Raw genomic sequence first — 25,685 nt, 5'->3', positions numbered from 1 at the left:
CCCCTTGGATGTTGCTCTCAGTGGCCTCAAAGCAGGTGCTTATTTTTTAATTTATGGCTTGGAGGCAAGTTTTGGTTGTATAAAAACCAGGGACATTGCCAAAGAGAGACTCAATGTAGGTTCACAATCCACATAGGGGCTACCAAATAGCCAATCACAGCACTTATTTGGCACCCCAAGAACATTTTTCATGCTTGTGTTGCTCCCCAACTCCTTTTACTTCTGAATGTTGCTCACGGGTTCAAAAGGTTGGGGATCCCTGCTTTAAAGCCTTTAGTGTGCTCCCACAACCCCCCTGTTTTGATATTGTATATATATATATATATATATATATATATATATATATATATAAGTAGTGTAGAGGCCAGCACAACTCGTCAATGGGTCATCCTTGCCTGGGTGCAATAAGCTCAAAAGGTTAAGTAGTATAAGGAAAAGCTCGCACTCACAGGACTTATCTCAATCAAAAAAGGTGTTTATTTAGATCAAAAAACAACTGACGTTTCGGCTCACACTCAAGCCTTTCTCAAAGTGAGAAAGGCTTGAGTGTGAGCCGAAACGTCAGTTGTTTTTTGATCCAAATAAACACCTTTTTTGATTGAGATAAGTCCTGTGAGTGCGAGCTTTTCCTTATTATATATATATATATATATATATATATATATATATATATATATATATATATATATATATATATATATATATATATATATATATATATATATCTATATATATATCTTGGAGCACTGCAAATTATTTGTTTGTATCATTCTTAGGTATCGCATTTTCTTGCATTCTTGCTTACATATAATTACTGACATTATAGTAGATTTCTGTTTGAAGTGTTGTTTCTTTTTTTTAGCACACCATACACTCCCCTGGAGAAGAAAGCAATGGAAAATACAGATGATGAAACCCTTACAGAGGAATGGACCATTGATCAGCCTGCTTCTCACACAAGGACAACTGCAATTGTGGAAGTAAAAGGAACTGTGGATATTGTCCTCAGTCCTTTGGTAGCAGAGGTTTTGGACAGGTATTTTTTATCCTTCTGGTTTATAAAGAGATTGCAGACACACTGTAGCTAATAGCTTCTCAGTGTAAGCTATTTGTTAATTTATACATAATTTGGCTTGGCATTACCATGGTTTTACTTGCATTATTACAGGGATACAAAGGAGCACCACTAAAACACCGCTTTGACTTCTACATAAAGCCATATACTGTACATGCAGTCAGAAATAGAGGGTGCTATTAGTACTTATATGTAGAGGCAATCAAGATCTAAAGATGCTGTATTAAATAATTTGTTTAAACTTTTAGGTACATTGAGGCATTGGTGCATTTTACAAGCACACGTCACCCAGCAGCAATTGTTGATGATTTGCATTCAAAAGTTCTCACTGAGGCGGTGCAGAATAGCAAAACCACTTTCTCAGAAAATGTAAGTTTTTCTACTCTCTGTAGTTTTTTTTTATTTAGGTTAGAGTAGATTGTTTTTGTGGTTTTTAGGTAAGTGTTGCCTGAAAAGGAAAAGGAAGTGCCATAGCCTTTACTTGTGAACATGCAATTATAATTTATAATTATTCTACTGGGGTCACCCTGTGGATAATTTCTCATAGTATCCCTTAACCCAAAATGTATACTCTGTTATTTTTATACTCTTTGATATCTCATTGTTATAGTAAGCACCACATGCCTCTCCTGAATCCTAGATGTTACTGTTATTTATCTAGGGACATGGTACTATACAATAAATGTGTCTAAATAAACAATTACAACAGCAATACAATAATTTTATTAAAGGAGAAGGAAAGGCTAAAACTAAGTAAGCTTTATCAGATAGGTCTCTATAAATACACCAGTAAACCCTCAAAGTAGTGGTGCTTTGAGTCCTCTGTCAAAAGAAACACTGCATTGCTTTCCTTCTATTGTGTACACATGGGCTTCTCTATCAGACTTCCTGCTGTCAGCATAAACCTCCAGGGCTAGGGCATGAGCATGCTCAGTTTGCTCCTCTCTCCTTCTCCCCTCCCTGTTGTAATCTGGGCCCAGAGTTATAAATGAGCAGGGAGAGACTCAGGCAGGAAGTGATGTCATGCCAAGCCAATATGGCAGCCACTATCCTAAACAAACAGAGAGAGCTTCTAGAGCTGTTTACTCCGGTATGGTAAAGCATTCTGCAGAAAAAATATAGTGTTATAGCTTTCACTATTGTGGCTAATCTATTGGCAATAAACTGCTTTGGTAGCTTTCCTTCTCCTTTAATGTGGAGGACATGGATTACCATACCGTCCCATTACTAGTCCCATTTTTTGTACATGCACAAGCTATTTTGTTTTTGATCCTGACTATTTAAAACTATTTATAAGGTTAAATATTAAATGCTTATCTGAAAAGAACATTTCTTAGTTAGTTACAGCCCCTTTTCTTGTATAGAAAAGGTAGTTTTTTAAATCATTATGTGTTGCAAATTGTTTGTTCTGGCTGATTCATATGTTCTAATTTCAGTTTTATTTGTAAGAAGCAGGTAACACTACTTTTTGCTTTAAAGATACACTAGTTGATCTTTAGAAATATATTGTAGTCCACACGAGCTACGAAACAAAATGCTCATGTTGTTAACCTTACTGTGTTTATTAAATGTGGTACATAATAGGTGACATTAAATCTGTGTTTCTATAGCTATCTGCAAAACCTGAAACCAAAACATCCAAACCAGAAAATAATGTTATGGGAACCACAACTCAAGGGCAGAATCCCACTAAGCCTATACTTAAGCAAGAAAAGGTGAAAATCAAGGGGCTTCAAGCGAATGTTACTATTCCTAAGGTAAAGTGTTTTCCAATGATTTTGGATCTGAGAAAATACTCTGAACCAGTTATTTCTTAGCATTTTGGCTGCTAACTGCCAACTAATAACTTGATTAGTTAGTGTTCGTTAGCAGCATCAAGAGTCAGTCTGGTTATGTCCAATACATTATCAGCTATGGGCTCTGTTCTCTTTTCCCACAAAACAGATGTCCTCTATTTACAGATTACCTTTGTTGTTGCTAAAAACATAATTTTCCAGTGCATCTTATGCATTTTCCACCATGTTGTCTAGACAGTGCACAAAATAATGTTTTACAGTAAGAATAAATGCAAGTGTCAGTGTAATTTGTTCAGTTAGTTGACCTTTTTATTTTATACTTTTCAGGTGAATCTGTGTTTGTTACAAGCATCAGTTGAGGAGACATCGAATACAGCTGCAAATAAAAGTGTTACCCATGTTTCTTTAATTGCCCTTTGTTTTGATAGAATTGCAACGCAAGTTCGTATGAACAGGTAAAATGTTATGTTAGTGGTCTCCATTATTTCCTTCATTTATGCACCACATTGACAAACATCTATTTAATAAAGGTATCTGACATAATTTTTCTGTAAGAATTACACTATGTGAGCTATTCTAAATACCCAAAACTTAAAAGTAAGCGTATTGGTTGCTTAGAAATGCTACACTTTGGTAACTTTGTGCTTTTTATTACATATGGGGATATATGTTTTTAGTAATGGTGCTGCCCATTACTTAAGTCTTGTACTAAATTGCTTTGCAACTAGCAATAAACTATAGCACAGACAGAAAGGGTACCATTTTTTATCTGTTTCTTACAGAGGAGTGGTAGAAGATACTCCAAACAATACAGATACAAGCCACCCTGCAGTCAACCTTGAAAAATATGCAAATGCAAGTAAAATGCAGCCTCAATCTTCAGGATCTCTCCGGTCAAATGCTGGAGCTGAGAGGGGGAAAGAAATTGCTGCCAAGCTTAATGTTCACCGAGTGCATGGTCAGCTTAGAGGTCTTGACACATCAGGTGAGATTTATATTCATTGTGTGATAACATACACTTTAATTTCAGACTTGGCAATAAAAGAGGTGTCCACATATAGATAATAAGCTCATGTAAATAATGCAGTGTTTGTCAAGAAAATTTAGTTTGTTAAGAATGGGAAAAGAAGCTTGGATAAAGTACTTTAGACTTGTTTTCTACACTGCTCAGCTGTTTCATATCACTGTCTGTTATCACAAAGTTAGGTTTTTATGATTTTTTATTGTCCATTCTGCCTCTAAATTCTATTAAAAGCCTTTCCTTGCAGTATTGTTATAAATAATAGAGGTATTCTGTTTTAGAATCATTGATCCTGAAAGGACAACTGAGGGTTGTATGAAAGCTCTGTCATAAAATATTGAAAGTAAGAAAAAGAAAGGAAACAGAAACAAGCCGCCTTGTTAAAATGAAATTTGTTTGCATTTACTTATTTTCAGAAGACTGTACAATTTACTTACCTTGTGGCCTGGTTGAGGCTTATTAGGAGATATGATCACAATGTCCACAGTTCAAGATAGAGGATAAAACTGAACTTTATTCTGCCAATTCTGGAAACGTCTGTTTTCATAATGTTAACCCCATAAAGCTGGCCACAGATGCAAAGATCCGATCGTACGAATCAATGTACGATCAGACTTTCCCATCTCCCGACCTGCCACTAACCATTCAGATCAAAGTCTTGCCACTCCGACCAAATAAAGTAGTTAAAGAACAGGTTGGCCGATGTTCTGCCCCTGACAGCAATCGTACGATAGACAAAGCTAGTGACAGTCTCCCACTGAAAATCGGCAGTACACGCAGATATTATCGGCAGGCGGCAGAAATTTTCTAACCTGTCCGATCGACCAAACATGTTTCATGTTTAAAACTACCAGACTGCAATTCAGTCTTGACCACCTTTATATATCTTTTAGTAACATGTCATGAGGCACCTGCTGCAAGCCCTTAACTGTAACTATAATACAGCAATAAATGCAGCTTTATGGTTTTAGTAAGACATTATTGGTTCCACTTTTTTTTCTTTTCAGATGTTGGAACATGTGCGATCACCACCATTCCATTTGAGAAATCAAAAGTACTTTTTACACTGGAAGAGTTAGATGATTTTACATTTGTGGATGAAACAGAGCAGCCACCCACTGCTGATGTAACAAAAATTGGGCCAAGCCAAGAAAAATGGGGTTGGATTATGTTTGAGTGTGGAATTGAAAATTTGACCATAAAAGGTAGGGTTTATCATTTGTTAAAGCACACTATGCAGATACTGCAATATCACAAGGCTATAGTCTCACTTTTTTTATTCTTTTATCTTAATAAAGGTGGAAGACAATCTGGTGCTCTCTTGTACAATTCATTTGGATTAATGGGAAAATCGAATGCCCCTGAACAAGGTGGTTTGCAAAAATCTAATGATTCAACTGATTCCCCCACGGGCAGTGGCTACAGTACAGATGTTTCTGATGATAACATTCCTTGTGATGGCATGAGTCCCTCATCAGACGTTAATGGGAACTCTGTGTCCGATGAACAGGTAAAAGAGCAACTGATTTCTTCAGCAATATTCAACAATTAACTTCCTTGTTGACAAGTCACAATGCAGATTCTTTGTGAGGCTCTCTTTAAAGGTAGACATAAGCTCTAAAGAGTAAATATCCTTTTGACATGAGGTTATTGAGTTGGGCTGGTGTCAAATAAGGTTCTTAATAAGGTGCTTAATTGACAATTAAGTTACATATTGACCAAATGTACATTATTAAGTAATTTAAAGATTTTGCTCACAAGTATTAGCATAGATTATGCAGTCCTTTCATAGAAGTGGAGCATATTACTCAAAGGCAAAATAATGGGCAACAATAAATGGTCTCTAACACCCATAAGTTAAAATTCTTTGGTAAATTAAGAGGCATGTTAAATAATACACTAATTGTACAGTAATAATGATTGTATCTTTTCCTTGAAGGATGAAGGTGTTGAGTCAGATGATCTCAAGAAAGATCTACCACTAATGCCTCCACCTCCAGATTCTAGTAGCATGAAATTGACAATCAAAGAGATTTGGTTTAGTTTTGCTGCTCCTACAAATGTGCGTTCTCCGACATATACTTTTACCAGGTAAGTAGAAATGGAGCAAAGCAATACCACCAATACCAAGCAAGTGGATCTCTCTTTTTAACACTTTTTTGGGTCCTTTTCCTGGAAAGCAATATCTCTTTGTTTCTATTCTCTGCCTTACTGGCTCTGATTGCTAAAACAGTGTAGCTGTTGGAGCTGGAAGAGGAACTAATTGTACCAAATTGTTTCAATCTCTGGACCACTAATTCAACTTTTAGTTGCAGTTACAATTAAAAATAACTTTTAACTCATTGAAAACATTTTGGGGGTTATTTATTTATTAAGGTTCGAGTTTTGTTTTCCACGAAAATGCAAGGTTTCCAGTTGATTTTTTTGGTCAAAACTCACATTTTCAGATAAAAAACCCCCAATTTTTCGAGTTTTTTTTTAAACTTGATTTTTTTTCAAGATTTATCATACCCCGACCCTGAAAATAGCTTGAATCCGAAAATACACATAAAACCTGTCGAGGTCATGAAGGAATCAATGGCAGAGGTCTCTTGAACCATGGAGTATTTCTACACAATTTATTACGTGTGTGTGAAAAGTTAAGTGGCACAGAGATGTAGAATAATTCTCTTGAGCAACTCCCTGAGATAACCATCTTCACTTGTGAATGGTTTATGCTAGTGCATTTCTTACCAAGGTTACTTAACACCCTATAGATTTGCTGAGTTATAGCCACATTTGGTTCTAGCTTTTATGATAGAAGTTGGTTCTATCTTTTATGTTTTCTGGGGCTGCCATGTCCCTCAGCAATTCTGGGTTGCAATGCTAAAATACTTGCTTTCGTCCTTGCCTTTTATAATATTTATTCTTCTAGCATTTGCCTATTGGCTTGTCTGCAGAAATTTTTGTTACAATTTACAGCTGCACTGTCCCTCAGTTTCTGGAAAAAAGTCAGATAATCAGATGCTCCCTAAACAGAGATTAAGTTACTACAAGAGTCTGTTCAACTATATAACTAAAATATGTCAAGCTCATTATTCATTTTTCATCGAAACTTAAAAATATATTTTCTTTTTTTTTTTAGGCAATTAAATCTTCTTAGCACTGCAACTCCGGCAGTAGGCGCGTGGCTGGTTCCTATTGACCAGTTAAAATCCTCTTTAAACAAGTTGGAAACTGAGGGAACATTGAGAATTTGTGCTGTAATGGGGTGCATTATGACCGAGGCATTAGAGGTGAGTAGAGCAAATTGCAGTTGTTCTTTTGGATAACGTGCAGACTTTTTAGCCTCTTTCCTTCTTTGCTTTATCCCTTTATTGTCACTTTATTGTATTTAGTTCAACTCTCTAAACTTGAGCAGGAATTCATTTTTTGAATTTATTAACATGATGTCCTCTTTCCCAACAACTGAATTTTGTCTCTGGTTATGCTATGTTTCTGCCTTGCGCCATTCTATTACTTCTGCAGCAGATTGTTGCCCTTTAATTGTATCATAATGAGGAGAAGATGCTGTTCTGCCAACTGAGACTTTTTTTCAGCTTCCTCATGATTCCCACACCTGTGTTATCTTGGCTCAAGCTTTAGACAGTGCCAATAACTTTTTCTCTTACAGGCAAAATAAAAAGTTAGCATTAAAATCACTTTTTTCACAACTCCATAGTGGTTGCAGATTCACAAATCATGCTTTAGGTTAGTTGTTGGAGCCCTCCTAGTAGTGGTTGTGTACCAAATCTACAGCATATGAAAAACATAATCCACTACCATTGTCCAGTGAGTTTAAAGTTACATGTTATTTAGGGTTTGGATTCAGTTTACCTAGCGCACTGGATTCTGCCAAATCCTGAACCACATTTGGGATTTGAAAAATACCTACTTACATATTTTTTTCTCTTTATTACTACAGTATGGATGCATCTACTTTCCCGAGTCTCTGTTGATACCAAGTTGCTATTTACAGTAGCTTGTTGCTATCGTGCACCCCTCTCCTGCTATGAAATGTTTTTTTCTATTTTATTATACAGAATAAAAGCATTCACTTTCCATTGAGGAGTAAATATAACAGGCTTACTAAACAAGCTCGCTTCCTGCAAGAAAATCCATCTTGTTTGCTTTGTAATTTACTTCATCACTATTTGCACCAAGCAAACTACTCCATCATTGAAGATGCTACATTGGTAAGTAGTTGGAAAAAACAAATTTGACCTGTTCTTTGTGGCATTTAATGCACTCTGTAGTAATTATTTCTGAATAATTTATTTAAAACTCCCTAATGGTATTCCGTAACAAAGCAAACTGTATATATGTATATGTTAAACCTGTGTGTTACAGAGTGATGGTCTTCCTGCCCTTGTAACTTTGAAGAAAGGACTTGTTGCTTTAGCCAGGCAATGGATGAAGTTTGTCGTCGTTACACCTGCATTCAAAGGTGTTCGTCTGCTCAGACCTGCCCAACCAATAAAGCCGCAAAACTCAGTAAGAAAGGTGGAACATAATGTGAATTGTCCAGTGAATGGAGGTGGTCTTCAGAGTGACACCAGTGCAGACGGAGCTGAATTTGAATTTGATGCTGGTATGTAGTTCTTGGAAAGATGTGAAAAGATCTAATAATATTCTTGCTATTTTATATGATTCTGGAAAAGGAGCTTGTATAGTAGCTAGCATATTGCTTGGTCTCCTATTCAGAGGTATAAAAGATCTCACTGGTAATTATGTAGATGTGGCATGTTAGCACTGGGTGTAAACAAGCGCACACATCACAATGTGACCTGTACTTATAACTACATGCACTTCCTTTAATTTATCAACTAATTTTCAGTTGCCGAATAGGTTAACATTTATATAAAACTGAAAATGGCTATAGTAGCATGTTATAGGGACATTTTAAAGAGAACATTTACAAAAAAACAAAAAAGTAAAATTCAAGGGTCCTTTCCCATAATTATCATGTGTACAATTGAATTAAAATAGTTGTTGAAGTACTGTACATATCTGTGTATCCACTGGACTTCATACCTTTTAAGTAAATAAAATCTGATTCCTTCCCCTCCTGGGCGGGGCTATATGTTGGATGATCCAAAACCTCCGATCATTGCGTCTACGTCCCATTTCCAAACAATGTTTTAAGACCGTTAAAATCTTATTTTGTATATTATTGATCTATGTTGGCATAACCGATCCCTGAATATATATGGGTAATTTCACTAACACTAATAAAACCACTTGGACAAAGCTGCATGTACACTAAAAAACTTCCTTTAATTAAGCCAGATACTGTATTATGCCAATATATGTGAATGTTAACCAAATATGTGTTTATATTTACCTATGGCCAATAAAAACGTGTTGACTTGTCACTTCCAGCTACAATCAGTGAACATACTATGCTACTAGAGGGAACAAATAGCCGGCCACCCCCTCCTGGTGTGTCCTCTGGTCCTGTAAGTGGAGTTGAAATTATGAGGAAATTATCAAAGTCTCATACCCACAATGACTCTGCGCTCAAAATAAAAGTAAGTTTGTGGTATGTGGGTCACAGTTCCAGGCTGGTTGACCATTTATATTTTAATTCTAGCCATTCTCATACTGTGGTTGTTAATTTTTGTACAAGTTCATTTCATCAGCTGTACGTTTCATCTGTAATGGATTATATAAGAGCCTGTTTTCACAAGCACATTTTTTGCATTAAAGTGGACCTGTCATCCAGACACAAAAATCTGTAGACAATTACTTTAACTTTCCATTCAGCACTTCCTAGATGTCCCTGCTCTCCACACATTCCCCTGTTCTCTTCACCGTTTAGTTGTGTAGCAAGGGCATGGTGATGTACATCGGATCCCCCATTCTGGTGCACAAACAAGTTTTTGAGATGATACAAGGCTTGCCTTAATAACAGTGTCCACAAAATGGCTCCTTCCTGCTTGCTATAATTATGAGTTCCCAGACTGAAGAAAACAAGATTCAAATAATTTATATTGTGTAATTAAAGTTCCTTTTGCTTGACTAATGTGATAAAATAGGATTTCTGTCATCTTGGGGGACACAGGGACAGTCAAGTCAAGAGTGAGTTTATTGTCATTTCATCCATATATGTTTGTACAGTACACAGTGAAACGAAACAACGTTCCTCTAGGACCATGGTGCAACACAACACAACATAGATGTACCAGACAACAGATAAAAAGTGCAAGTGCAAAAACAGGTCAGCACAGTGCAGGGACAGGACAATACAGTGCACACTCAGCAGATGTAATATGTTAAGTATATAATGCTAAACGTCAGACATGATGGGTGTATCATTGTGACATGACAGTAGCAAGAACATGATAAAGAACATGACAAAGTGCAGATGTGCTCATAGGGAACAACTGTATCCAATGGCTATTCATCCATACAATGGTGTACAGTGGCTGTGTAACGTTGTGGTGGTATATAGTAAGGTCAGATGGAGTGTGTGTGTGTGAGAGAGATCTGTCCGGTCCCTGAGTATTCAGGAGCCTTATAGCTTGGGGAAAGAAACTGTTACACAGTTTTGTAGTGAGGGCCCTAATGCTTCGGTACCTTTTTTCAGATGGCAGAAATGTGAACAGTGAGTGTGAGGGGTGTGTTGGATCAGCCACAATGCTGGTGGCTTCACAGATGCAGTGAGTGGTGTAAATGTCTGTGATGGAAGGAAGAGAGACACCTATGATCTTCTCTGCTGTCTTCACTATCCTCTGTAGGGTCTTGCGTTCCATGACAGTGCAGTTCCCAGCCCAGACAGTAATACAGATGCTCAGGATGCTCTCGATAGTCCCTCTGTAGAAGGTTTTGAGTATGGATGGTGGGAGATGGGATTTCCTCAGCTTGCGCAGGAAGTAGAGGCGCTGTTTGGCTTTCTTGGTTAATTAGCTGGTGTTGTGGAACCAGATGAGGTTCTCAGCCAGGTGGACACCAAGGAATTTGGTGCTTTTGATGATCTCCACATTAGAGCCGTCGATGTACAGTGGCAGGTGGTCACTCCTAGTCTTCCTAGTCAACCATCTCCTTTGTTTTGTCTACATTGAGAGACAGATTGTTGGCTCTGCACCAGTCTGTTAACCGTTGCACCTTCTCTCTGTATGGTGACTAGTCATTATTGCTGATGAGACCCATCACGGTCGTGTCATCAGCGAACTTTATGATGTGATTTGTGTGGTGCGTGGCTGCACAGTCATGCGTCAGCAGCGTGAACAGTAGAGGACTAAGCACACAGCCTTGAGGGGCTCCGGTGCTCAGTGTGGTGGTTCTGGAGATGATGTTTCAAATCCTGACTGACTGAGGTCTGTCGGTTAGGAAGTCAAGAACCCAACTGCAGAGGGAGGTGTTCAGTCCAAGCAGGCTCAGCTTTTCTATCAGATGCTGAGGAATGATAGTATTGAATGCTGAACTGAAGTCTATGAACAGCATTTGAATGTAGGCGTCTTTTTTTTTTTTTTTCTCCAGATGAGAGAGGGCCAGATGGAGGGTGGCGGCTATTGCATTGTCTGTTGAGCGATTTTGATGGTATGCGAACTGTAGGGGGTTCAGTGCTGGTGGCATCAGGGTTTTGATGTGTTTCTTGACAAGCGTCTCAAAACACTTCATGATGATGGGGGTGAGTGCCACAGGACGGTAGTCAGAGGCAGGACACTGATGACTTCTTCGGCACAGGGACAATGGTGGTGGCTTTGAAGCACTTCGGGACAGCGGAGGTGTTCAGGGAGATGTTAAAGATGTCAGTGAAAACATCTGCTAGCTGATCTGCACATTCTCTTAGCACTCTTCCAGGGATATTGTCTGGTCCTGCAGCCTTCCGTGGGTTTGCTCTTTCCAGAGTCATCCTCACGTCAGCCACCGTCAGACGCAGTGCCTGGTCACTAGGCAGAGTGATGGTCTTCCTCATTCCTGCGTTGTTCTGTGCTTCAGCCCGTGCATAGACGTTCAAACACTGAGCAGAGGATACCCATAGGCATTCCCCAACGTGGGACCTGCCTCCGGCATCCCTAATTATTCAAGACCACCTCATACTGGTCTCCCCTTTTGTAGGTGAAGACTGACTGGCCAGAGGACAGAGGAGAGCGTACAGGACACAGTATATTCTGTGCTGCCCTCCTCCCCTCTCATATTCCTCTCCCTGCATATCGGGAGAGAGGTCTGTCTCCTACAGGGCCATGTCCCCTGCCCCACACTAGCACTATCACATTGCCTTTTCAGTGCACACAGTACTCGGCTACCCTGCCTCTCTCTTTTCTCCCCACCAGGACGGCAGATTTGAGTCTCTCAAATCAGTCATTGCGGCAATGTCCCAGGGGCAATTTCTGATTTATCTCGACATAAAGGAAGCCTACCTTCATGTTCCCATTTTCCCTCTGCATCAGAGATATTTGCAATTTGCATTCCAAAATTGTCACTACCAGTTCACAAGCCTCCCCTTCGGGCTAATGTCTGCCCGAGGGTCTTCACCAAGATCATAGCAGCAGCAACAGCAGTGATTCGCAATACAGTCAACACTCGGTCAAGTTCTGCATGAGGGTGTTAGGGGTCATGGTGTCCACCATAGAAGCGGTGCCATTTGCATAATTCCATCTATGGGATCTCCAGTGGAATATTCTGAGGGTTTGGAAGAGGAAATCCCTTCTTCAAGAAATCCGACTCTGCTGCAAGACAAGAGCAACTCTCCTCTGGTGGTTGGACAACACCCATCTGTCCTCGGGCAAACCCATGGGAGAACCAAAATGGCGCCTCCTCACGACGGACGCGAGTCTTTTTGTTTGGGGTGTAGTTCTCGGGAGCTGCTCTTCCGTCAGGCCTACGCCTTTTCACTGCCCCTTCTACCCAGGACTCTCAGGAAACTTCAATGAGAGCAGACCACTCTCATCCTCATAGCACCAAGATGGCCTCGGCGCTCCTGGTACACAGACCTTCTCAACATGTCCATCGCAGAGCCTTGGACTCTGCCCCAAATCCCGGTCCTTCTAACCCAAGGACCGATTCGACACCCAAACCCAATAAATCTAAATTTGACGGCGTGGCGCTTGAAACTAAAATTCTAACCCAGAAGGGGTTTTCCAAGGCAGTAGCTAACACCATGTTCGCAGCCAGAATGCCAGTCTCAGCAAGAGCTTTTCATAGAGTTTGGTCTATATTTCACCAGTAGTGTGTACGTCACAAGACACAGTTCAAACGACTCTCCATTTCTAACATTCTGGAGTTCCTGCAAGAGGGCCTGTCCGTGGGTCTATCCCTATGCTCTTTTAAGTCACAAGTCTCCGCTCTATCAGTCCTTTTTCAGAAACGTCTTGCTCTTTTACCTGATGTCAAGACTTTTATGCAAGGAGTAGTACATATGGCTCCTCTATGGGATCTCACCTTAGTCCTACGAGCTCTTCAATACCCTCCTTTCGAACCGCTAGGATCTGTACCACTTCTCTGGCTTCCTTCTGGCTATTGCCTCTGCAAGAGGTGTTTCAGAACTCAGCGCACTGTCATGCAAACCGCCTTTCCTTGTTTTTCACCATGATAGGGCGGTCCTACCCACTATTCCATCCTTTTTGCCAAAAGTAGTGTCTGAATTTCACTTGAACCAGGAGATTATGATACCGACCTTCTGCCCTTCACCTTCCAATCCTAAGGAGAGGGCTCTGCACACCCTGGATCCTGTTAGAGCTCTAATGTTTTACCTGCACAGAGTCCAGGACATTCGCAAGGTGGACTCCTTACTAGTCATTCCTTCAGGCCCCCACCAAGGAGTGACGGCCAGAAAATTGTCCATTTCACGCTGGATCAAGCAAGCGATTCAGCGAGCGTACGTGGCACGTGGCAAAACGCCACCATCTAGACTCACAGCCCACTCGCGTTCAGGAACCAAGCATTAGCAGAACAGCTGTGCAAGGCAGCTACGTGGACATCTGTCTACTCTTTTTCAAAATTCTACCATTTCGATACCTTTGCGGCTTCCGACACTCGCGTTGGCAGAAAGGTGCTTCAAGCCGCAGTGGTTACCTCCACCTAGGCCTCACTCTACCCCCCCCCCCGAGGGAATTAGGGTACAGCTTTGGTACGTCCCCACTGTCCCTGTGTCCCCCAAGATGACTTGGAGAAAAGGAGATTTTGTATACTCACCGTAAAAAATGATTCTCTTCAGTCACTTGGGGGACACAGGGCTTCCCTCCCTGGACTGAGGCCCTAATTTTTTCTGTCAGACATGTTACGTTTAATACTAAATTTTTACGGTTAATAAAATTTTTCCTGTTGACTTTGGAACAAACTGATCTAAGCTCCGCCTGACTCATACATTTTTTTTTTTTTTTTTAACTTTTGTAGCAGGTCACTACAAGTAAAGCCTTTTGGAACAGCTGTATTTTTGGGCACTATGTCTCTTTTAGCAAACTTGTGTATTTTTACTTTTCTGCAGTGCCTCTGCGGCTATTTTTACTCATTACTCATACACCTTTAAACCAACCAATAACTTCTACAATTTAATTTTGCTAAAATGACACTACTGTAAAGGCTCAAGTGTTTGAAACCTTCAGTTCTAAATAAATTGCAATAAACGACCATAAATATCCAGAAATAATTATATATATATATATATATATATATATATATATATATATATATATATATATATATATATATATCATACATTTTTACTTTCATTTTAGTATTTTGCAGCGTTCAGCAAAGCTGTCATCTTATTGTTGTTTGCTTTTGTGTTTAAGGGAATCCATCCATATCATTCGCTAAGTTACACCAGTGGGGATACAGCCAATGATTCCCCTGCACACGTGAGTCGTCCTGGAATGCCTGTTAAAGAAAGTCCAAGGAAAGAAAGTCTTTTAAGCTACCTGACTGGGAGTTTTCCTAGCCTCCATAACCTCTTGGAAGGCACACCTCAAAGAAATGTCACAGCTGTTAAAAGTAGTTCTCTTACAAGAACAGGTAATGTACATGTTGTTGGTGACGGAGATATCTGTTCATACAAATTATGTTTCATCTAAATATATGCACCTCACTTTTCTGAGGCAAAGACTATAGTCCAAAATGAAAAATATTAGAATGAAGAATACAATGAGTTGACAGACGGCACCACCTTCCTGCTTCCATTATGGGCCAAATAAGCACAACAGTGCAAACTGACCATTCATGTGTTTCATTCTCAGGACCTGTAGATTGCAAGAGAAAAGGTATAAGTCCTCCTTTGAGATGTAATGTTACTGATGTATAAAGACACTGCCATTTCACTCATTCTGCTCTAATTCCAAGAATGGCTTGAACAAGAAATAAGTTATGCCACTAACTGTTGTCTAATGTTACTTTGTATTTTGTGCTGGACGTTTTGTTTAAAACTTAGTAAAGAATTAATGTATTGCATTGTCTGTAACTTATCATAGAAAGTACAAACGCTTCACTGCATCACTAGACTGCAACTCTCTGTCATATCCATGATGTTATGTTTGCTTTTGTGTTCCTGATAAATCAAGGACAAATTTAATAAACAGTGCACAAAGGGGACATATGATTGTGCAGTAAGGAATAATACCGTGTGTCACATTACCTTATGTTATAAATAAGGATAATGACCCCCTGCCCCCATTTAGGTTTAATGTATATATGCAGAGAATAAAAGGGGTCCCTGACATTATATAGGTCAATGCAAATACTAAACTCCTCATGCTGACTTTTCTGTCTTCTGACATCTCAGCTCTATCCTAATTTTTAAGTACCCCGGGATTTTTTTTCATGCCAATAGCAATATCCAGTGTATGAATTTGTCATATAACTTTGTCAGAATCAACATAAAAATTCTCTGAGTTCTTTCCTGATTTATTGATACAGGAAATCCCGTGGCCACAGAAATGTTATCAGAACATCCTTTATTGTCTGAACCATCCTCTGTGAGCTTCTATAACTGGATGTCAAATGCAGTGGGTAATAGAGGCAATGTGGTGCAGGAGTCACCCTTGATCAAGTCTGGACACAACAGTCTCCCAACAGGTATTAATAGTTCTAATTTAATAGGAAAAATATTGTTATCTATTGGTCCCTTTGAAAAATAATTGTACTATTAAACTTCTGCTTAATATGTGGTAGAAAGGGTAGCGATTAACTCATTTCTTAACTAGTAAGTATAGAAGTGAAGTCTAAGGATTATTTAAGACAGACTGACATCAGAGCTGATGCTTAGCATTTGTCATCTCTGGTTTAAACAGAATATATCATCCCTAGAAAGGGCAATTCTCACAGGTCAGGGGTGACAGAATGTTACCATAGCAACTGTCTGCCTGTCCAGTAAATCTGTAAAACTCAAACCCAATGGAGTATCGGCTTATTACTGCTGAGTCCATGGAGCAAATAAAGCCCCAGGCCACAAGCTTCTTTGTCCCTTTTCAGTGAAGGCACAAGCTAATTTTTTAATCAGTTTTCTTAAATAATTTCTTGTACCTGGTAGGGTCTAGATTCTGTCAAAACCAATTCCAGAATTACCAAGCACACCTGCTGCATTAAAAATGTCTGGTTATTTTTAGTTTAGTATATTAGATTAGATAAAACAATGTGATAAAGTGATTTATGATGCCATTCATTGCTTACGGAACCCTGCAATTATCTGCGGCTGTTTCTGTATATAGTTATTAAACTTTCTCCCCAACCAAAGAGGGGGGAGAATTTAACATGGATTAATTGCTTCTATCATTTTATTTTGTGGGGCTGGTTTTTTTTTTTTTTTTTTTTATATACCTTTTTTCTGGTACATTTAGATATTACTAGTGCTTGTATTTTTTTTCTAAAATACATGCAGATGAAGGTATTGCCATATATCACACAACTGAGTGAAGTTGCTGAATGGAGCGATTGTCTGTCTTTTATGTGCTCATTGTTGGAGCTTCTATGTTTTATCCATGCATTGCTCTCACAATTCTTGTCATACGACCCATCATGCTTATCATACTCTTCTTTTTATAGAGCTACTAATTGCCTCAAAGTATCCTTTGCTTTGGAATGTTTTGTTTTTATACATATCACTCAAAGGCTAGCTGGCAGCAAACTTTTTTTTACTTTTTCTCTAGTTTGTGATGAAAAAATAAATGGGTTGTTCTGCATAAGGAGCAATATATAGCCACAGATTTGAGTTTATTCAGGCTGAGCTGCCCTACATGTTTATTTAGTACTTGGAAATTATCTATTGACCAAATAACCTTGAAAAATAAAATTCTTTCTTGCCTTCACTTAACAATATCTGAAAACGTACAACACAGCATCTCTCTGATACAGGGCTCGATTTTTCTAGAAAGTAAAAAAAGCATGTGCTAAGTTCAGTGTGCCTAATTCATTAGTATCTCATCCATTCCTTTTGAACTATAAATGAAATGTTTAGAGAGGACACTTGTTGTATACTCTTATGCTTTTCTTTGTTTAAGAAAATGTAAAAATGTGGAGAACTATATGAAAAAATATATGTAGTTTATTTCCCAGTAATGTGTAACATTTATCAGACCATTTCAGAAGAAGATGGTGATAATTAGCCTTTAAATCACTTCATGGCTCTCTTTATATTACATTTGATTAAATGGAGAGAATTGCATAGTTAAGGGATTAAAAAGAAACAGTGTATTTTACATTGTATCTCTTAATACAGTGTTGTATTAAGGCATTTTATGTTTCTTTGTGTAAATAGTGTTAAGAGTTACTTTAACTTTCTTTTTAGCTTGGAGAGGAAAACTGTAAACAGCTGCAAAACTCATTGCCACAAGTTTTACACAACCAATTTGGATGTTTAGTTTCAGAGCCAATTTATTTTATTTAGTCTATTTCAGCTGCATGTTTCTTTAAACCTAGATTACAAGTATGACTTGTAGTCTCTACAAATAGGAGAGAAATTCACAAACCATGGAAAGATTTTGAATTATGGATACTAGCCGTTAGCAAGCAATTTTTTGTGTATATATATATATATATATATATATATATATATATATATATATATATATATATATATATATATATATATATATATATATATTGATCATTCAAGCTGACTTTGTAGGTGCTGCACAAAACCTGCCCACAATCCCTTCTGCATCAGACTTCAACACTGTTCTGTCTAGCGATCAAAACACTCTTGATGGGACCCATTCTCAACACAGCACAAGTCAAGATGATATCGCTGGCATTGAAGAAGGCAATCAAGGCCTCCCTGCAGTTCAGCTTGCCGATGCACAGGTAACAGAGGGACCAATACTGTATATCCTAGCAACCAGGCAGTGGTTTCAATGACATACTGGAAGGTAAATAGGAGAGGGTCTGAATATAAAGATAACATAAAATTGTAGCCTCACTGAACATAAGGTTTTCTTTTCGCTGCTGGGTCACTGACCTTATTTGAGGCAAATGGCAAATAGGCAAATTATTATAAAAATGAAGACGTATGAAATTTGCTGAGAATTGGGGCATTCTGTAACACACTAGAAGTTATCTTAAAGATAAACTACCCCTTCAATGAAATATGATGGTGGTGGCTTGAAAGGCTAGTACTTTACAAGATTGAAAATGAAAATTAGACTTGGGAGAAAGTTAGCTACTTTAGGGGAAACAATCCTGTACCTGTGCTACTATAACAGACCTTAACGCTGGACTACTTGTCATATTTTTAACAGATCACTTGAACTTGCACTTTAAAGTACGTGTAGTAGTAATCTAAAGAAATGGTAATTTAATTTTGTAACATACAGAGGCAGAATTTGACTTATAAGGTTCCGTGCACAATTCATTAATAACATGCGTACATTGGCCATTATGGTAAGGCAGTTTGGATGAATGCAACCAACTGTGGAAATTTTGTAGGGCTATCTTGCTAATAGGTCTTTCAATACAACACCTGTCTCCCATCAATGTGAACTGCTTTTTTACAGTACTGTGCTCATAATGATGCATAAATTATTGAACTCATATTTAGTATTTAATTTAATGTATATATAGTGTGTGTGTGTATATATATATATATATATATATATATATATATATATATATATATTTCCCAAAAATCCCAGCACTCACGATAAATGGTCCTCACATTGCCTGGGGGCACGCCTCACAAAAGCTGCATACGATCCTCTCCAAAAGAAGCCGCACTGCTCAGGACTTATTGCAAAGTAATAAGTTTATTAGAAAACCTAACGTTTTGGCTGCAACACCAGCCCATATATATATACCATCGAATGGGCTACTTCGATCTACGACTTCGAATCGAAGGATTCGAAGTAAAAATCATTCGACTATTCGACCATTCGATAGTCGAAGTACTGTCTCTTTAAAAAAAACTTTGACCTCCTAGTTCGGCCGATAAAAGCTACCGAAGTCAATGTTAGCCTATGGGGAAGGTCCCCATAGGCTTGCCTAAGTTTTTTTGATCGAAGGATATTCCTTCGATCGTTGAATTAAAATGCTTCGAATCGTTCGATTCGAAGGATTTAATCGTTCGTTCGAAGGAATAATCCTTCGATCGTACGATTGCAGAATTTGCGCTAAATCCTTCGACTTCGATATTCGAAGTCGAAGGATTTCAATTCCTAGTCGAATATCGAGGGTTAATTAACCCTCGATATTCGACCCATAGTGAATCAGCCCCATAGTGTTTTAGTATATTGTGACCTTCCTCCCTGTGTCCATACCAACCCATTGTATTAATCTGCAGACTTTATTTCTTCCAGGTGGTCTTTAAACCTCTACTGAGTTATACTGGCATCCAGTCGCAAGATGTTGTCCCCCTAAGCTACAGAATGTACTTTGGAGAACATTTGTCATTCTCTGGCACTTTGGAGTGCCTCAGAGCTGACATTGTAGATTCTGACACATCTAAAGAAAGGAGGAGTAAACGTGCCAGAAGGTTTGTGCAGTCACATATGGGGATCCAAACCATCAGTTTCTAAGTTTGATGTTATGTTTATTCCATCTATCAGATGTTTCATATTTAAGCATTTTGTATAGAAACTGTAAATACTGTTTAAACTTCATAAAGTCTTATATCAGTAACTGTGTGCTACCTATCAACAATTTACTCCTAGCTACTCTTACCTTTCTAAATGTGTTTGGCAGAGCACATAATAGTAGATATAGAGAGTAAAAATGTGTTGCTTTAAATATGCTGCTTTCTTGAGGTCAGGCAAAGCATACCACAGCAGCCACCTGCTGTCGTATACGTTGCCTTTTATGATTTACTGTACTTCTAAAAACAAATGATTCAGACCACAAAGAACAGAAAAAGAAGACCAGTTACAAACTACCTCCGAATATTTGTTTCTATAACATTATAAAACTTGATTCTAAAGAAAACTTCACTGTTACATTTTACTGTTAATTGACTAAACAAACGGCATTATGCATGCCACATATCTCTAATTAGGAACATGTAGGTACATTGTCCTGATGGTAAGAAACTAGTCCTTAGATTTCTTACGCTTCTGATATATTAATATATTTATATTATATGTATTTTCTCAAAACTCTAGTGAACCAGCAAGAGAAAATTTTAGGCCCAGGAAAATAAAAAAGAAGCGAAGGCAAAATCACTGGGGGTGCCAAGTAGTTAGGAACCCTCGAGTGATTCAGGACACTTACAAGTTACCCTGCGTTGGTGCTACTCTCCATCTGCCATCTTCTTTCTTCTCCCAGGCTCCCCTTCAGCAACTCTACAAGGTGCATGTGCAGTAACGACTAGATTCTGTACTTGCATGTGCCTCCCAGAGAAGTGGAAGATGATGGCAGCTTTAAACAAGACATATACAGTTAAACATGAGGCAGAACACAGTTTTCTGGTGATTTCACTTTGTTGCAGTTTTGTAGACACTATGTTTATGCATCTTTTGATCTTTTTTTCCCTTAGACAAGGAGCCATACATCTACCACCCCTTGAATTTAAGCCTGCTCTGATGTTGGAAACATTCAGTATCAATGCAGTGATAATGGAGAAGTCAGTGTGCACACCCCAAAATTCCAATACGGCCCTTTCCTTTCATGATCTGAGCAAGCGATACTATAACACCTTCCACTGCAACTTCACAGTCTCTTGCCAGTCAATAAGTCAGCATGTTGACATGGCCCTTGTCCGACTCATACACCAGTTCAGTACAATGATTGATGACATTAAAGCAACCCAGACTGACATCAAACTAAGCAGATACACAGCTGGGTCAGCATCTCCAACACCTACTTTCAAGACAAGGAGGCACAGAGATTTCCGGTCATCTGATTTTAGCCGAAGCTCCCGTGGAAGTTTAAATGGGGCAACTAGACTAAACAACCTAAAGAACAAACGAGCCAACAACGAAAATAGCAAGAAAGAGTCCCGGAACAAAAACACCTTGGGACGATCAGAACGAAGAACCTCCAAGGTGTCTCGAAAAGGCTCCAAAGATGCAGCAGATCACATGGCCATTCACATGGATGACTCTGATTCCATTACTGTTTCTGAACAAAGTGAGCCATCTGCTGAGTGCTGGCAGAACATGTACAAACTGCTCAACTTTTACTCTCTCATTTCTGATCCCACTGGCTTTTTAGAAAAATCGTCTGAGCCTTTTGGCCCTGCAGGTACAGTAGTCAACAAGTTTGTATTATAAAATGTTTACATTCTTTGTGCTTAGTTCTGACATGAACAGCTTGCAATTGTTTTTAGATTGAACATGTGCTTTTGCAATTATCTACTTTTTAACTTCAAGATGTATGAATACATTGCTGAGCACAACACTCTTGTCGGATCCAATTTTAAAGGAGCTGTATTGCATCTGTTAAATTATTTTTTATTAAAATGGATACTGTATTTTGTAGTTCTCTGTGAAGAGGTTGAAATTCGACAAGCAATAACTTCTCAACAAACTAGCGCACAGGCCAGCTAAAAATGTTATAAACTTTATTTGTTGATGATTGCTAAGCAGCACATGCACACCCTCTAAACAGATTCTCTTATTCCTCAAAGTGTGATTCTTTGCGCTCGAGCTTCATTTATAATTTACATATTGAAGCCTATGATTAAGGGAGTCACTCCCGAAACGCGTTAGGTGTCACATTCCTGCAGCCTGCTGTAATAAAATCCTTTCCTGAAGTGCCGTCTATTGCTGAGTTTTTTAATAATTTTTACAGTTCAATAAGCCTTGCACTGAGTAAAAACTGGCATTTGCCTTAAAACAACCTTATCGTAACATGTGCTTTCTGTGAACATTCAGGAGGTCGGAGCCCTTCTGAGCCAGTGTGCAGAGTAGTGTTTGAAAATGAACTGGACAACAACAGTTTGAATAGAAATCAAAGAAAACGCAGCCTCGTTACAGCAGAACCCCAGCATGTCACACTGATAGTCTTTGGAATTGGCATGGTAAACAGGACACATCTTGAGGCTGACATTGGAGGATTAACTATGGAATCTGAACTCAAGAGGATTCATGGAAGTTTTACTTTAAAAGAAAAAATGAAAGGTAATGAAGTTTATAGATTCTTAAAGGAAAACTGACATATTTTGAAATTACTACATCATAAACATTTTATTCCATCTCCTTAGCCTTCACTCACGCCGACTATCTACACTCCTTTCCCAATGTATGTAGGGAACCAAAAGAGTTCAGGATATGCATTGAATGACTGAGGCGAAATGATGTCCAACAGTGAGAGGGCAGCTAGTACTGGGTTCACAATAATCAAGACAGGCTGCTCCCTACCCATTTCGGATAACATGATTCGTCACTGGCACATTGCTCTTTCTCAGTTAACGATGTAGGATATCATGCTAAAGTGGCCTTGATTTTTGTAAAGTCCCACAGGAGAAAAGTGCTATATAAATATTTCTCTTCCCCCCCCACCTTCTGTTGCTGGGCTGTCCCAACTGGAGGCCCAAAGGCCAACTATGCCCCTCAAAGTTAGTTTTACGAAGCAAGAAATAATTGATCCTCCTAATGTTGAAACTTGGACAGCACTATTTTGTAGGATTATTTTTGGCAGTTTCTATTTCTATTGGACAATAGTATATCACAAACTATCTAATACTTGACAGCAGCTTTGTATATTGCAGTGTGAGTTTGCAGTACACTAGATTAATGTCATAAATATGGAATGTTAAATGTATTTGCAGCTACCTTATTTTAACCCCTAAAACACTTTTGCAAGAATGCTTTGGTTAAAGAACAAATTGTGTTCTGATCAGAGCCCATGTGTGCCAGTGAGACACAAAATATCCCGCAGCTTTCCAAACTAAACCATTCTCATCAGTCAGTACTGAGAGATTGGCCTCACACACTTCCTGGCTCAGTACCCATACATATATATTATTTTTTTATGTAGTGTCTATAAAATGTATACTGTTTTCTTGTACAGTTACCATGTTTTCACATGCACTCGTGATTTTTGGGTAACAAAATGAATTTTTCATGCCAAATAAAATGTTATGTTTTTTTTTTTTTTTTTACAGATGTTTTGCACCAGAAAATGACTGAGACATGTGCCACAGCTCATATTGGTGGTGTAAATATTGTTCTTCTTGAGGGTATTACTCCAAATATTCAGTAAGTCTTGCACTTTTCATTACTTAATGTAGAGGCATTGGCACATGGATAGATTCTGGGCATTTTGTTGGCAATTAATATCTCCGCTCATGAGTGACTAATCACTAAGAATCCAATTAGTTTGAGGAAACTGTAATGGAATAACCGGTGCATTCACTTGTTTTGTGATTATTGCTGGGAAATGCTGACTCCCATTCACTGAGCCATTATTTGCCTGAATGACAAAATCTAGAAAATGGGCCATTGCCTTAATGGTAACACAGATAATAATTTGTTCAGAAAATACTATTTTTTTTTAATATATGTTTAATTTGTTTTAACTAAATTTCTAAACCACATGTTTCTTAACTTTTAACCCACTTATGCTTCTAAATAACTATCATTAAATCACCTTCTTACATATTATATATTGTTTATATATTTTGTTATGCTGTTACAAAGACATGATGTAGAATATATTGCTTGTTTACACTTCAAAACCTAAGGTTGGATTGCGTTAGAAGAAAACCACTCATGTGCAAATCACACATGGCAATAGCCTAACCCAGCCTATGGATCTTAATCTGAAATAGTGCATCAATTAACATGTTTTACAGAATTTGTTCATACCAGCTCTGTGCAAGGCATTTTGTTGGTTCTCATTGCATAAAGACTGATTTTGCATGATCTTTTACTTTTTATTTGGTTTCTTTTTGTTTTCTTGCTTTCTTACAACTTCACCTTTAGACTGGAGGATTTTCCAACATCTCCAACAAGCACAGCCAAACAAGAGTTTCTGTATGTTTCAATGTCTTACCTGTTTAGTGGTTGTGATGTTGTAATGTGTTGTCAAGGGCATTTTTATATGTCCATATTTGTAATCTTAAAGTTTCCTATTCGTTAGTAACAACCATTTTACAACCATAGTTTGCAATATTAACAGAGCAGTCCTTCAGTATATAAAAAATAAAAGTATTTGGATGCAAATGTAGCATACATGCTGAAATATGCAAGGGCCTTGGATTGTAAATATTCTTTACAAGGGCTGTAATTATTATTAATAAGAACAATCCAGCAAGTCTACCTGGGGCCCACAGTTCCAAAGGGGGCCCTGAATTAAATTTTTTGGAAGACTATCTGTAGAACTGGTAAATGGAAGCTTTCTGGATAGCGGGTTTCTAGATAACTGGTCCCAAACGTGTATCTACATTCCATTCTGTGTGGAGGGAATAGTCTTCAAACCACATTTTTAACTACTAGCAAAGTTTAAACATGGTGGTAGAACTGCAATTATAAATGGACATCAGCCTTAGTTAATTTACTTGGTCTAACTATTACTTTTCACTGCAGAGCTATAACCAAGGAATAGAAAGCTTTTTTGGGGATGTCTTTTTGCTAGATGCAGGTTTGTTTCTACAATATAGGGCAATAAAGACCAGTGCCTGTTACAAAAACAGCATTTTCCTGACTACCGAAATGAAGATCAACATCTGCCATAGCTACTTCTGTTTTGAACCTCACTGAAACCATTATAAGAATTTTTAGAAGACTCCGATGCCAACATTTTGAAGAAAGTTTAAATTTATAATTGAAAACATGATGACATATTTATAAAAGTGTTCTAAGGACTGATGTCCTAACCATAGTTTTGTTCATATTAATGTACTATTTCCATTATTTTGTCTACCTAAGTTTCTTGCTTTGTCTAATTCTCCTTTAGACATTTCCTACAGTGTTTACTTTAAGGTGCTGTTCATTGTTTGGGAAATTGTTACTGGCTGCTTTACAATGAACCCAGTGTGTGTTGAAGTAAACTTTCATCACACTTTGTCGGAGCATTTTAAAACATTCTGCACAAAACTATTTAACTTTCCCTATGACTAGAAATACTTTTTTCAGTGATTTCTCCCATTATTTCAGATAATGACTCTCAGTGATTTTCAGTGTTTATCCTGCTATGGTTATAGTTTAAAAGAGACCGCTAAAATGCCCAATGTTGCCATTAATAAGAATCACTTGGAAGCTCATGTTCAAAAGCTTGGCAGGTTGTTCTAGCCTGCACTGCCTCTTGTCCCGTTTTTAATTTTCTTTTATTTATATAGCATAGAGAGATTTCCGCAGCACTTTACAGAGGTTTAACATCCGTCCTTGCCCTATTGAAGCTTATATTCTATATTCCCTATCAAATTCATACACAGTAGGGCCAATTTTGCAGCCAATCAACTTGCCTGTAT

General features: G+C 38.2%; 1 protein-coding gene across 10 annotated transcripts in view; it reads left to right on the top strand.

Moving 5' to 3' along the window:
• kiaa1109.L (KIAA1109 L homeolog) overlaps nucleotides 1–25,685 on the top strand; it is a 163,269-nt gene that overhangs the window by 87,267 nt on the left and 50,317 nt on the right. For 8 of the 10 annotated variants that reach the window (XM_041580751.1, XM_041580749.1, XM_041580745.1 and 5 more), the window contains exons 30-49: nucleotides 863–1,036; nucleotides 1,324–1,444; nucleotides 2,686–2,832; nucleotides 3,199–3,326; nucleotides 3,654–3,856; nucleotides 4,900–5,097; nucleotides 5,191–5,402; nucleotides 5,832–5,983; nucleotides 7,017–7,167; nucleotides 7,954–8,106; nucleotides 8,261–8,501; nucleotides 9,293–9,441; nucleotides 14,650–14,869; nucleotides 15,767–15,925; nucleotides 17,973–18,148; nucleotides 19,636–19,811; nucleotides 20,808–21,514; nucleotides 22,147–22,392; nucleotides 23,379–23,472; nucleotides 24,199–24,249. In XM_041580751.1, the coding sequence (XP_041436685.1) occupies nucleotides 863–1,036; nucleotides 1,324–1,444; nucleotides 2,686–2,832; nucleotides 3,199–3,326; nucleotides 3,654–3,856; nucleotides 4,900–5,097; nucleotides 5,191–5,402; nucleotides 5,832–5,983; nucleotides 7,017–7,167; nucleotides 7,954–8,106; nucleotides 8,261–8,501; nucleotides 9,293–9,441; nucleotides 14,650–14,869; nucleotides 15,767–15,925; nucleotides 17,973–18,148; nucleotides 19,636–19,811; nucleotides 20,808–21,514; nucleotides 22,147–22,392; nucleotides 23,379–23,472; nucleotides 24,199–24,249 (3,858 nt within the window). The remainder of the gene's footprint in view (nucleotides 1–862; nucleotides 1,037–1,323; nucleotides 1,445–2,685; nucleotides 2,833–3,198; nucleotides 3,327–3,653; nucleotides 3,857–4,899; nucleotides 5,098–5,190; nucleotides 5,403–5,831; nucleotides 5,984–7,016; nucleotides 7,168–7,953; nucleotides 8,107–8,260; nucleotides 8,502–9,292; nucleotides 9,442–14,649; nucleotides 14,870–15,766; nucleotides 15,926–17,972; nucleotides 18,149–19,635; nucleotides 19,812–20,807; nucleotides 21,515–22,146; nucleotides 22,393–23,378; nucleotides 23,473–24,198; nucleotides 24,250–25,685) is intronic. The other 2 variants (XM_041580744.1, XM_041580740.1) reach the window with 2 other exon arrangements.

The sequence above is a fragment of the Xenopus laevis genome, chromosome 1L (assembly GCF_017654675.1).
Source record: "Xenopus laevis strain J_2021 chromosome 1L, Xenopus_laevis_v10.1, whole genome shotgun sequence".
In the NCBI taxonomy this organism is placed as follows: domain Eukaryota; kingdom Metazoa; phylum Chordata; class Amphibia; order Anura; family Pipidae; genus Xenopus; species Xenopus laevis.
The sequence above is the reverse complement of the archived record's forward strand: the minus strand, read 5'-3'. Positions and strand labels throughout refer to the sequence as shown.